The following is a 13979-nucleotide window of genomic DNA, read 5'->3' as shown; positions in this document are numbered from 1 at the left end:
TCGAATGTCCATGGCGGAATCCGAACTGTTCATTGGCAAAAATTGAATTTTCGTTGATGTGGGCCATCATTCTGTTCAAAATAACCTTTTCAAAAAGTTTACTGATGGAGGAAAACAAACTGATAGGACGATAGCTAGAAGCTTCTGCAGGATTTTTGTCTGGTTTTAAAATTGGAACAACCTTAGCATTTTTCCATTTGTCAGGAAAATATGCTAATTGAAAACATTTGTTAAATATATCAACTAAAAATGATAAGCTACTTTCTGGAAGTTTCTTGATGAGGATGTAGAAAATTCCATCATCGCCAGGAGCTTTCATGTTTTTGAATTTTTTAATAATAGTTCTCACTTCTTCCAAATCAGTCTCCCAGGCATTTTCGAAAACGTTCTCTTGATTGAGAATATTTTCGAACTCCTGAGTAACTTCATTTTCAATTGGACTAGTAAGTCCTAAATTAAAATTGTGCGCACTTTCAAACTGCATAGCAAGTTTTTGAGCTTTTTCGCAATTAGTTAATAATAATTTGTTTTCCTCTTTCAATGCCGGTATTGGCTTCTGAGGTTTTTTCAAGATTTTAGATAATTTCCAAAAGGGCTTAGAGCCAGGGTCCAATTGAGAAATTTTATTTTCAAAATTTTTGTTTCTTAATTGAGCAAAACGTTTCTTGATTTCTTTTTGCAAATCCTGCCATATAATTTTCATAGCAGGATCGCGAGTGCGTTGAAATTGCCTTCTCCTCACGTTTTTAAGACGGATCAAGAGTTTAAGATCATCGTCTATAATCACGGATTCAAATTTTACTTCACATTTTGGAATTGCAATGCTCCGGGCTTCAACAATGGAATTTGTTAAAGTTTCAAGAGCATTGTCAATATCAAGTTTAGTTTCTAAAGAAATGTTAACATCAAGATTGGAGTCAACATACGTTTTATATATATTCCAGTCAGCTCGTAAATGATTGAAAGTGGAGCTGATAGGATTGAGAATCGCTTCTTGGGATATTTGAAATGTAACAGGGACATGATCAGAATCAAAATCAGCATGAGTAATCAGTTGGCTACAAAGATGACTAGAGTCGGTTAAGACCAAATCAATCGTAGATGGATTTCTAGAAGAGGAAAAACATGTGGGGCTATCAGGGTATTGAATTGAGAAATATCCTGAAGAGCACTCATCAAATAAAATTCTGCCGTTGGAATTACTTTGAGAATTATTCCATGACCGATGTTTGGCATTAAAGTCACCAATGACAAAAAATTTTGACTTATTGCGAGTCAATTTACGCAAGTCAGTTTGGAGCAAATTAACTTGCTGCCCAGAGCATTGAAAAGGCAAATAGGCAGCTATGAAAGTATATTTACCAAACTGTGTTTCAACAGAAACACCTAAAGTTTCAAAACCTTTAGTTTCAAATGATGAAAACAGTTGATGTTTTATACGCCTATGCTTGTCAACTGTTTATTTTGTAGATATAACTCTCTTATTCTGAAATAAACAATTGTTTTTGTTGAATTATGAGTAACTTTTTTTTGCTGCCATTATTAGGGTGTCCGAAATTTAACGTGGACAGGCTTTAGTAAAATTAAGGATTTCGAGCGAGTTATATCTTCTGATCCAGATAAGATAGAAAATTGGGCTCGCGAACATCCAATGATTCAGATCTGAATCACTAGAAAAATGAAGCGAATTAGACCTGAAACTTTTGAATATAATGACAGACCTGAAGCACCTAATTATGAGGTGAATCAGACACGTTTTGCTAAAAAATGAGTAGACCATTCCTGAATCTCTTGAAAACTGTGAATCAGTCATAAATTGAATATGTGAACAGAAAGTGAATCGGACCTGAATAATTAGCACACTAGGTGAATAAGTCCTAAACTGCTTGGAGATGAAGTAAATATGACCTTTATCAAATGAAAATGAAGTAAATCAGTGTTGAATTCCTTAAATATGAAGCAAAACTGACCTGAATCACTAAAAAAAATAATTGAATTAAGCTTGAAACAAATGAAGAAAATCAGACATGAATCACTTTTATATGAAGTGAATCAGACCTGTATCATTTAAAGGTGAAGCACTTGAATATCACGTAATGCATACCTTAATTAGGAAAATATGAAGTAACTCCGACCTGCATTACTTGAATATGCAGTCAAATCAATGTCGGATTCACATGGATATAAGACGAATCAAACATGAATTACTGGAATGAGCAATTCTCGCAGAAATCAGGCCGCCATCGGCATCCATCGTAAGAATTCCAATTTTATGTCTCTGATCGCTAGTTTTTGATAAAACTTAAGGGTGGTCCTTTCGGTTTTCTCAAATTGGTGGACCCCACGTACGCCAGCTACCTAAACAGTTTGCGAAAAAGCACATGTTTTGATAAATCTAGGGTATTTCTTCACGTGATATATCTCGTATATCCCTTGAAACACAAAGCAAACTTAGTGGCATCGTATAGAAAAAAAATATAGCTTTCATTTTCTTGAATTTCGTTAGAAATATCGATTTTGCACCATTAGCGCACCGCTTGTTTTGAATCCTGAGACCACCATCAGAAAGCTGAGGAAAAATTGCGTAAGATAGGAAACTAGGTGAGCAATGGCTTTACCCTATCAAATGAAAGATCTTCTAAATCATGTTCAACGATTTTGACGTATATGGCGAGTGCAATCAATGCAAACGTAATTTTTTGTACTACAAAGATACAAGTTTTCAATCGTTGGTGTATTATTCGAGTCAGATAAAGAATTGGAGTATTATTTTGAGTGAAAAAATCTGGCAGCCATCTTGGATTTTGACGCCATCTTGGTTTTAAGTAGTAGAATGAATTTTTCACCTTGTTAGCACTCAATATATTAAATTTTAATGCTACCGTTACATTTGCTCTTCTTGTTGTTCTTCTTTTTCCTGACGTTGCGTCCCTACTGGAACAAAGCCAGCCCCTCAGCTTAACTAGCTTCAAAAATAAACTGTCAAGTAGGATTTTTAACGCTTTTTCGCTACCTAAATGATTGTTCTGCATATGTTCGTGTTGAAAAATGGCATTAATTCTTTCATTTATTTGGTTTAAAACCATTGATAGAAATGAACAATTAGTTGAACGGAGAGATAAGAGAAAAAAGAAAGAATCTGTTTTTTTTCCAACGGAGGCCACATAATTCAACATGATGAGCGCTGAGATGGTAAAAAATCATTCAACTGCTAACAACGAAGATGGCGTCGAAATCCAAGATGGCCGCCAAATTTTCCAATCTCAAAATAATACACCTGCGTTTCGGAATAACGTCCACATTAGAACAAAGCCTGCTTCTCATCTTTCAATTTCGCTATTTTTCACATGTATGTTGGGCGGAAGTAAAAATGATACTTTATGGCTCAGAAAATCCAGGATTTTTTTGCTCAAAAACTTAAGATTTTCATTCTTAAATAATGCACTTTTGGAAATGTTTTACGTTTAAATCACAGATACTATCACAAGACTTACTAATGTCCCAACGCGCAATCTATAAACTTCATTCAATGAATAACAATGCCTATGGTAAAAAAAGAGTTTGTTTATTTCAATCAATGTTTTCAAACGGTTTTCATTTATTGAATTTATTTATCCATTATTTCTGAATTCAAAGATATATCGAAGAATTATTCTGTTATCAAAATAGCATCATAAAAAAATTCCTGTTTAATAACTTGTATTTATAACAAATAAAGCTGAGAATCAGGCTCGGTTCCGGTAGGCATGTAACGTTAGGAAAATGAAGAATAATAAAAAAAGAGTATACGTAACCTTGTTTTCTTGGTAGCCTCTAAATTCGACATGTTGAGTGCTATCAAGGTGAAAAATTCATTCTACTACTACTCAAAATAATATTCTTATTCTTCACACGATTTGAATAAAACACCAACGACCGAAAACTTGTTTCTTTGTTCTACAAAAAATAATGTTTGCATTGATTGCACTCGCCAAATACGTCAAAATCGTGGAACATGTTTTAGAAAACCGTTCATTTCATAGGGTAAATACCATTGCTGACCTAGTTACTGTAGTCTATCTTACGCAATTTTTCTTCAGCTGATGATGATCTCAGAATTCAAAACGAGCGGTGCGCTAATGGTGCAGAATCGATATTTCTAACGAAATTCAAAATGGCCAAAATTTGTTCAACTTCAAATGAAAGCTATATTCTTTCTCTATACGATGCCACTAAGTTTGCTATGTGTTCCAAGGGAAATATGAAACATATCACGAGAAGAAGTACCCAAGATTTATCAAAAAAGAGGCTTTTTCGCAAACTGTTTAGCCAGCTGGCGTACGAGGGGTCCACCAATTTGAGAAAACCGAAAGGACCACCCTTCAGTTTTATCGAAAACTAGCGATCAATGACATAAAATTGGAATTCTAACGATGGGTGCCGACGATGGTCTGGTTTCAGCGAGAATTGCTCACAAATTAAAATTATTGTACTTTGTTTTCCTCGGCAATCACTTTTTATTACTGGACCAGGTTGCCAGAAAACCATATTCAATTGTGGTGTACTTATTATTCACAATTCACATAAAAAATCGTACACAACCCATTAATATATTGGAATTAGGAAATAAAGCATGCATTGGTAATAATTGAGCCTTTCAATGCTTTCCTTATTTGAAGATAGTAGTGCATAAATTTCAATCTACTGAGAAACATATAAAATATACGCCTTTTAATAGGTTAACTATTTTGGCAACACTCCTGTTATTCTACAGCCAATCAGAGGATGATGTATTTGTATCAAATCATAATTGAATTGATTTCCAAAGGGTCTATTCTGATTTTCTCATACACTGAAAATAATATGAACGTAAATAAATTTCAGTGGCAAAGCTGGGATTTTGATCCGATTGAGCCATAAACAAAGAAAAACATTCATTCTTTTGGTGATAGTGCGTTCAAGAGCAGCAAGAGTTGTTCAATTAAATTCTTTACCTTTCGCATTTAAACAAATTTGAAAACAACTGTGCAAGTATCGTAATTGGGGGTGACATTTGGCCAAAAATGCGTAAGTCCTCATTTATTTTCAAACTACTCTCGCAATTTGACTTGATATGTTCGGCTAAATATGTGATTACGTTGCAAATGCTGAACAAATAATTAAAATTTGATTATTTTCCTCATATAGGAACCGTATGAAAATTGGCACAAACTCACCCCTTCGAGGGAGTGAAATTGGGTCAAACAAACTACACTCAGGAAAATGGACTATCGATAAACATAGGGAACCTTTTGTGAAAATTCGCCACAAGAAATCGGATTGAAAATCATAAATTTACGTCATGAAACCGAAATTTGAAAACAAATATAGTCTTTGCGGCAACCTGGAATCGAACCACGAACCTTGCGTTCGTTAGGCTCGTGCGCACAGCCCTCGTCTATCAACGCCTTGATGTGGGGTGATGCTAAAACGGCGCCGTTGTTTTCAGTTCTTTCAAAGAGGAGGAAAACACTGTGTAACAAGCATGCTTGACAGAAACTCCTCTGCGATGCATAGATGAGGCGATTTAGCCGTTTTTCTGGAAAGTGACAACTGAACTCAAAATTTTCAACACAGATTATCAAGCGATTCGAGTGAGAGTGCAAAAAATTGCGAAGATTTTTTCGGGTACTCTCCCTTTCTTGTTGCGATGCTACCCACGCTACAAAAGAACTCTTGAGTGTTCCACCCGAACAAGACAGTCCTTGGGGAGTTGTTAGAGCATTCTTTTTTATGGAATTTAACTCTGTTTTGTTTTGTCCTGCATCTTTCTCGCTCATTTTTCGATGCCGCTCTGCTTAGCATTTGTTCGCTCCCTCGCAAAGAGGCAAAAGGAGTACGCTGATCTAGAGCTGATGATGTTGAGGAGTATTATCAAGCCGGGTAACAAGTGGTGACTTGCAGTCGTCGGTGCCAACCAAAGAATGGTGTCATTCCTTTTCTTTTTCGTGACTTCTTCCGCTAACGACAAAAGTCATACGGGGTGTTTGAATACGGACGGATGGTGTCACAGTGTCTCTTACTATTTTTTGTGCTTTATATTGTGAATGATTGCATGTCGAACAAGTGCAGCTGCAGAGAAAACGTAAGTTCGCCTATCATATACATAACATACAAATTCGAAAATGGCAACTTTGACAAAAATGTCTCAGTCAATAACTGTAAAAGTTCACCTTGCCAGCTGAACAGGCTCTATCCCAGTTGGGACGTAATTACATGAAGAAGAAAACTATCTGCGTCCTCACTTTTATACTCCTGTCAAAAAAGTCAATATTTTCCATTCCTAAGATATTTGCATCGGCCTTAAAATTCGAAACCTCTGCATTATCGCCTCCGATCCCTTTTCAAAATTAGAACCCAAATTTTGCGTTTTTATTGCTGTGGACCCAACTGTTTACGAACTTTCTATCCAGCGGCGATGTTTGGTGTTAATAAAATGTTGCAACATCAGGCTTTTTTTTTCTTCTTCTTGACATTACGTTTCCACTGGGACCAGGTTCTCAGCTTAGTTTTCTTATGAGCATTTTAACAGTTTTCAACTGAGAGCTTTCTTTGCCAAAGTTGCCTTTTTCGCATGCGTATATCGTGTAGCAGGTACGATCATACTCTATGCCCACGGAAGTCAAGGAAATTTCCATTACGAAAAGATCCTGAATCGACAGGGAATCGAACCCAGACACCTTCAGCATGGCTTTGCTTTGTAGCTACGGACGTTACCACTAGGCTACGAAAGACTCCTATGCAACATCAGGCATCGTTTCCCAAAATCGTACCCTCTCTCTCCCACGTTCAAACCCTTCCAAATATGTTTCGCCACCTACCTGTCATACTCCCGGTTATCCTCGTCGCAACGGGCATCCTGCAGGTCCCGCCAGCTTTTCCCATGCCGACAGGTCGTCACCAGCACCAGGTCCCGGGCGTTATGCAGATGAAACAACGAGTTCCTCGTTTCGGAACCAATTCCGTGGACATATCTGTGAAAGACAAAAAAAAATGGATAAAATGAACATCAATTGGAAATCAGCCAATTAGGTAGACTTTGGTCGGTTGCGGTAGGAAAACTAGACAAGCATGGATTTCCACTGACAGCATAGAAACCGCGGGGGAAAGTGTGTTGCCGCCATGTCAGCACTTTGATTGTGTCTTGAATTGGGCTTTTGTGGAGCCTTTCATCGAAGCGGTTCCATTTGGAAGCTCAACTCATCACGTCGAATGTTGGGGAGCAAAGGAGATAAAGGGTACTGTTGTGGAACAAAGAAGATTTTTCTGACCACAGTCGTAATTAGGAGTGGGCTTTCAGTACTGGAAAGCTCTAACCAAAGAGAAGCAAAAATGCTTATATAATGCTGATGAGTCGTTAATGCTCCTACTTCAACTGTATACAGAGAAATATTGGGGAAAAGCACTAGCTAAATTGTAAATAGTTCTAAAGAATGTGACGAAAAGCGGCTTTCAATTTGAATTTACAAATATCGAAATTATTTAAAATTTTGAAGCTAGATTCTGATCTAAAAATACGGTTAATAAAAACTGTTATCGGGACCTTCCTTAGCCGAGTGGTTAGAGTCCGCGGCTACAAAGCAAAACCATGCTGAAGGTATATGGGTTCGATTCCCGCTCGGACCAGGATCTTTTCGTAAAGGAAATTTCCTTGACTTCCCTGGGCGTAAAGTATCATCGAAAATGCCACACGATATACAAATGCAAAAATGGCAACTTTAACAAAAGAAGCTTTCAGCTAATAACTGTGGAAGTGCTCATTGAACATTAAGCTGAGAAGCAGGCTCTGTCCCAGTGGGGGCGTTAATGCTAAGAAGAAGAAGAAGAAAAACTGTTATCAATATGAAATGGAAAACAACATTATATCATTTTAATAAGATTTTGAAATCTGATTCAGTTAACGTAAAAATGTGTTTTAGACGATTATAACTAGGATGAATAAATACTCTGACACAAGTTTATTCAGCAGAATTGTAGCCAATAGATTAGATTGTTTCTCGAACTTGATGGTTCGAAACCAGCCTTCCTTCCTCGTACAATCCCTGGCAACGCCCATGCCTATCCCAAACTGCCATCGAACGGCAAGATCAACTTCTTCCCTCGAGTTGAAAGGTGGTCAAGGAGCAAACTTCAACAATAAAAGGCACTGAATCGAAAATTACTTGTGGCAGTAGGAAAGACTGGACTCAATCACACTCACTCTCGGTGAAGATACACTCGGTGCCATGTGATCAGATTAGAATCAGTCTCCTCCATGTATGGATCCGAAAGCTGAATGGAGGGCACTAAAACGCAAAGACACACATACACAGAATTTCCGGACCAGAAAGCATAGAACGGTTTTGTGATGATGGTAATTGATGATACAGACAGAACAGAGGACGAAGGAGGGCTGTGTTGGACTTGATATGGGAATCTTGTGGGTGGTTATTAGACATGGATGGTTTGGTGAGATAAGACAAATGGAGAGCAGGGAAATATTATGGATGAAGTTAAAGATTCTCAGGAGGAATGATTAGGTTTATGCAGGAAGTACAGTGAGCCTACAGCTGAACATTATATCTAAGAGTAAACTTCATAGAATATCAGAATGATTTCCGCTAAGTCATACATTTTTGCCTTCGAATTGATTTCTAAAAAAAATTATAAGGTCCAACCTTATACTATAATTGCAAAAGAACTATGAAAGAACAAAAATTGTAACAACTACCGAAAAACTAAACATTACATATATGATGGTAAATGATGGCTTCGGCACCCTGAGGGTATTTTCGGCAGCACTAATTTATCGTGCTTGTTTGAATTTATCTACGGAACAAAAGTTAACTTCAATGTACTCAACATATTCCTTGAACTATAATCTTCCATGTGGATCTCATATTTCCCGAAAATATTATATAACATTGGTTTAAACATTAAATGAAATAAATGCTTACAAAATTATCGTCATTCGTGAGCTGCCGAATAAAACAACACAAGAACAGCTTAAGAAAAACTCACCACTTTAAACGGTCCAATTCTCCGCTCCAATACCAATTTTTTCACAAAAGCTACGCATCGATCACTTATGCACTATTGAACTTTCGATTTGTATATACAGCACTCGAAAATACTTAATTTTAATGTTTCAAATCACATATTAAAATTAATGTACTTTGATTTCCTCGGCAATCACTTTTTATTACTGGACAAGGTTGCCAGGAAACCATATTCAATTGCGGTGTATTTATTATTCACAATTTAAACTCATACAAAAAGTCGAACACAACTAAACAATTTATTGGAATTAGGCAACAAAGCATGTATTGGTAATAATTGAGCCTATCAATACTTTCCTTATCTGCGTATTGTAGCGCATAAACATCAATATACTGAGAAACATATAAAATATACCACTTTTAATAGGTTAAGTATTTTGGCAACACTCCTGTAGTTCTACAGGCAATTCGCAACTACGAAGCAAAAAGAGATTCCACAATGCACTCGCACCAACGAAAAACCTCGTAAGGAACTGTCATCGTATGCGTGAAAAAAAAAAAGCAAAAAACATCTCTCCTTGTTTTTCTCACAGAAAACCGAAGAAAACATGCGCAGCTTCGTAGTCGCGAATCAGAGGATGATGTTTATGTGTCAAGTCATAAGTGAATTGATTTGCAAAGGGTCTGTTCTGATTTTCTCATACACTGATAATAATATGAACGCACATAAATTTTACTGGCAAAGTTTGGATTTTGATCCGAATAAGCCGATCGAACAATATTCGGAGAGTGCTAATCATAAACCAACAAATATCGTGAAACATCGCAACCGGAATTTTTTTAATGTTACCATTCACTCTCTCGGGAATAACATGGTGATAGAGCATTCAAGAGCAGCAACCTTTACAGACCATAACCTTATCGAGCCATTCAGCGAATAGTTCAATTCACAGTGAAATTATTTACCTTTTGCATTTAAAGAAATTTGAAAACAACTGCGCAAGTACCGTCGTTGGGGGTGAGATTTGGCCAAAAATGCGTAAGTCCTCATTTATTATTACTTTTAACAACTTTCGCAATTTGCATGATATGTTCGGCTAAATATGAGAATACTTTGCAAATGCTGAACAAATGATTGAAATTTGATTATTTTCCTTTAAATAGGAAACGTATGAAAATTAGCACAAACTCACCCCTTCGAGGGGGTGACATTGGGCCAAACAAACTACACTCAGGAAAGTGAACTATCGATAAACATAGGAATCCCTTATGAAAATTCTCCACAAGAAATCGGATTGAAATTCATAAATTTACGTAATAAAACCGAAACAAAAATAGTTTTCGCGGCATCCTGGAATCGCTCCAAGAACCTTGTGATCGATAGGCTCGTGCGCACTCCTTTTGTCTATCGACGCCTTAATGTGGGGTGATGCTAAGACGATACATACAGCTTTCGTATTGCAACAATCGTTTCATCATTCTTAAGGCAAAACATAAACTTGCGACGATCGACGCGCCATCATATTTCACATAACGGAGGGTATTAGAACTAACTTGGGGGTGATGATTTGGAGGTTATTTGGCAATTTGGAGGTTAAAATCCCCTCCAAACACTAGCGATTTTGCGGTGGGATGTTGACGTTTGATGACGAATAGTCCAGTTTGCTGCGTGTAGAATTGATACGCAATAAGAACAAATCAAGAGAGCCGTGTTCCTTTCAAGAGCTTTCCACTATGATGGATGATATGATGGACAGGAATGTGAGATTTCAAAATAGTATTCGTCCTCCTAAAATCGAGATTATCTGTGTAGCCTCAAAAGTCAAAATTTAAAAAAGCCTTTTTCAAGCTTTTTTTTTCGATGATTTATTAAAAATAAACTACTAGTTCCATGAATCTAATATTTTGATGGTACAGTCAAGCTTCGTTCGTTGCGTTAAACCCGTAGCCCACTTAGTGCAAGACTTTGACTAATCGGGCTGATTTTTGAGCTGTCAAATAACATAAAACAAAAAAAACGGAGCTATCAACATTGATAAATTGCGTCTTATGTCAGAAAATGACGTTTGCCTTCGTTTTAGGTGGGCTATAACCCAACTAATGGGAGCCCAATTGAAACGTAGCCCACTTAAAGATAGTGTAAAGAACGAAATTCGACTGTAGTTGTAGATAATTTCAAGGATTACCACGGTTACAGTATTGAGAAGGTGATACATTCCGAAAACTGACAGCTACTTGATGACGTCATTCCTATCCATCTCAAACAAATTTGTTAAAACGAATGTTCTAGTGGTCCTGATGGTATATAGTATGATAGAAGTGACGTCACATGTTTACAACCAAATTCGAGTTTACACCAGTAAAGAGCCTGCCTTGTTTATTGTTATGCCGTGAGGAATACTACATTAAAGTTTTTTTTAATATTCCCAATGCTTGCTGATATATTTCAGATTATAATTTGGCCCAATGTCACTCTCTACGACAGTACCTGTGAACTTTGACAGGCACTGGTGCCGTTGTTTTCAGTTCTTTCAAAGGAGAGGAAACCAGTGTGTAGCAAGTAATGAGTTACAGTCGTCGGCACTAACCAGAGGACGGTGTGTCCATCCTTTTCTCTTTTGTGATTTCTTTCTTTCGTGACGACAAAAGTCATGCGTGTTGTTTGAATGCGGATGGATGGTGTGGATCAGGAGCGAATAAAAGGGATAATATTCCGGCGCTCATTTTAAATCAACATCCAGTTGTGGCAATAACGCGCAGACAATATTACGCGCAATTCAAACGCAATTCTGAAATCCATATTATCCATCCCGTGGATTTTCCTTGCAGAGCACAATATTATGAACCAATTAACAATGACGTCACGCTGCAAGTTCTTATTTGTTTGGTTGGTTCTTGATTAGAATCGCACCTGCTGCAAGTTTATAACCATGGCATGTCAATTTCCACAGCCGAAATGCTGCCACAGTGAGACTTGATACAAAAATTATTCAATGAAACAAATGAAAACGAATTTAGGCAGCGTCCATTTATGACGTAACGCTAAACTGTTCAATTTTCGACAACCTTCCCCCTCCGTAACGGTCTTTGTATGAAAAAATATGTAGGGGTTCCTGGGGTAATATGCACCACTTAATGAAAATGTGCCGAAATAAACACTAAACAACATGTATGTAGTGTTTTAATACACGAATATAGTTGGTTTGGGTTCACCCTACATGGTGTTGAGCGAATTTTCATCATAATTAATTTAGATTGTTGGGAAATTTAACTTTTTTCAAACACTACTTTTGCGTGAATTAGGATTTATGCGGGGCACGATGCACCGCTTTTTGGGGCAGAACGCACCACAACATTGAGGCAAGATGCACCTAAACAAAGGGGCATGATGCACCACAACAATGAGGCAAGGTGCACCATTGTGTTTGAAACGTAATTTTATTTATCGTAAAAACACGAGTTTTTGATAGTTTTCGTGTATAAGATGATATAATTGTGCATAAATACGTTGGTAAAGACTTCAAATAATCTAACTTTCGTGATTGTAGTTTATTTTGGACTGGATCGTTCTGCCCCAACCGATGGAGTGCATGTTGCCCCAACCTGGCGCTTAACAGAAAATGTTATGTAAAATAGAAATCGTTGTGTTATTTCGCCAAATCATGTAATCAACAACTTACCCAGTCTCTAATCATCTGTTTTATGGTGAAAGGTTGTGAAAATTCTCAATTCATCGCTTTCAAAACAACAAGTGAAATGATCTGGAAAGTTACATCAGAATCGTGCTTTTCCAATTTATTGCTCTATCTCCTTGTTAAGTTTTCTAAAATGTATCAACTTCTCAGGGTGTCAACAATTTGCAACGTTTCATCGATTCGCATAGTGTTTTTCTCTCAAAACTCATTTATTTCAGAGAAACTGACAGGGTGCGTTTTGCCTCAGCAGTGCATATTACCCCAGGAGCCCCTATGAACCGCAACATTTGAGCTTACTTCTCATCCCACTAAAGCGTTACGTAATGTGTGAACGGCGCCTTAGTCTGCACAAATTAAGTGGCGTTGTGCATTCAATTTGATTCTCTGTTACTGTATTTATAACTGCAATGCTCTTTTCAGTGTAGTCTGTATTTTTCTGCATTGGCCCTTTCAACCAGTAGAACATAATTTGTGACGTTTAATTTCAGTCATTGTCAACACATGTGAAAAGTAACCAATACATAAGCTCGTTTTTACACAGTTTTGGATTGCCGAAGAGAACATTTTAGTTGCCGATAATAGTAAATGCATTGGCGATAAAAGAACAAGTGCCTCGTGACTTTGACGAGGAAAAACAGATGATATAGAGAACAAAATAGTGTTTTGTGTATAATAACTAATGAATAAAGAGTGCTCAAGTGTGTTTTAGGTGTCTCCTGTTAATTCTTGTGCTTAATTGTTGTGTATTTTTTAAAAGTCCAGCTGCTTGGGCTGCCGAGAATACGTAAGTTCCCCTACTTAGCAATTGGATTAAATGGACAAATTGATGTGAAATTTGCGAGAAAGTTTCACTCTTCTTTATTAAACTTCCACTCGGCTGGTTAGCCGTAAACCACGAATCAAAGTTAATTAAACAAGAACAATATTTGTATTGTTGCTAAATTTTTTTTACGTAGTTTTCACCAAAACATTCCGTCTCAATTTAAGCGTACTTATTAGGGTGTGGCTTATTTTTCAAAAGTTCTCAAAACCAAAAGTTCGTGTGCTCCTATGAATTCAAATCACATTAAAAGGGAAACCTCAAAGTTTGAGCTAACAATATTAGGATTTAAAGGTGGCGCAAGCGTCTTAAATGTGAATTTTCAAGTTTAAAAAATGGTCTTCAGTGAAGCCACCATAACTATGGTAATTTCTAACCAATTTTGAAACTTTTAGCATCATTATCTTAAAAAGTAAATTTATGAAAACTTCGTACAGTATAAAATTTGCCTAAAATTGAAATTAGTCT

At 36.9% G+C, this 13979-nt stretch overlaps 1 protein-coding gene across 7 annotated transcripts in view; it reads right to left on the bottom strand.

Annotated features, from left to right (window-relative positions):
- LOC5578353 (exostosin-1) overlaps positions 1–13979 on the bottom strand; it is a 538741-nt gene that overhangs the window by 261430 nt on the left and 263332 nt on the right. For all 7 annotated transcript variants that reach the window (XM_021850609.1, XM_021850605.1, XM_021850604.1 and 4 more), the window contains one exon: positions 6840–6992. In XM_021850609.1, coding sequence (XP_021706301.1) covers positions 6840–6992 — 153 coding nt within the window. The remainder of the gene's footprint in view (positions 1–6839; positions 6993–13979) is intronic.

The sequence above is a fragment of the Aedes aegypti genome, chromosome 3 (assembly GCF_002204515.2).
Source record: "Aedes aegypti strain LVP_AGWG chromosome 3, AaegL5.0 Primary Assembly, whole genome shotgun sequence".
Classification (NCBI taxonomy): domain Eukaryota; kingdom Metazoa; phylum Arthropoda; class Insecta; order Diptera; family Culicidae; genus Aedes; species Aedes aegypti.
Note: the sequence above shows the minus strand (reverse complement) of the source record. Positions and strands in the feature narration are given on the sequence as shown.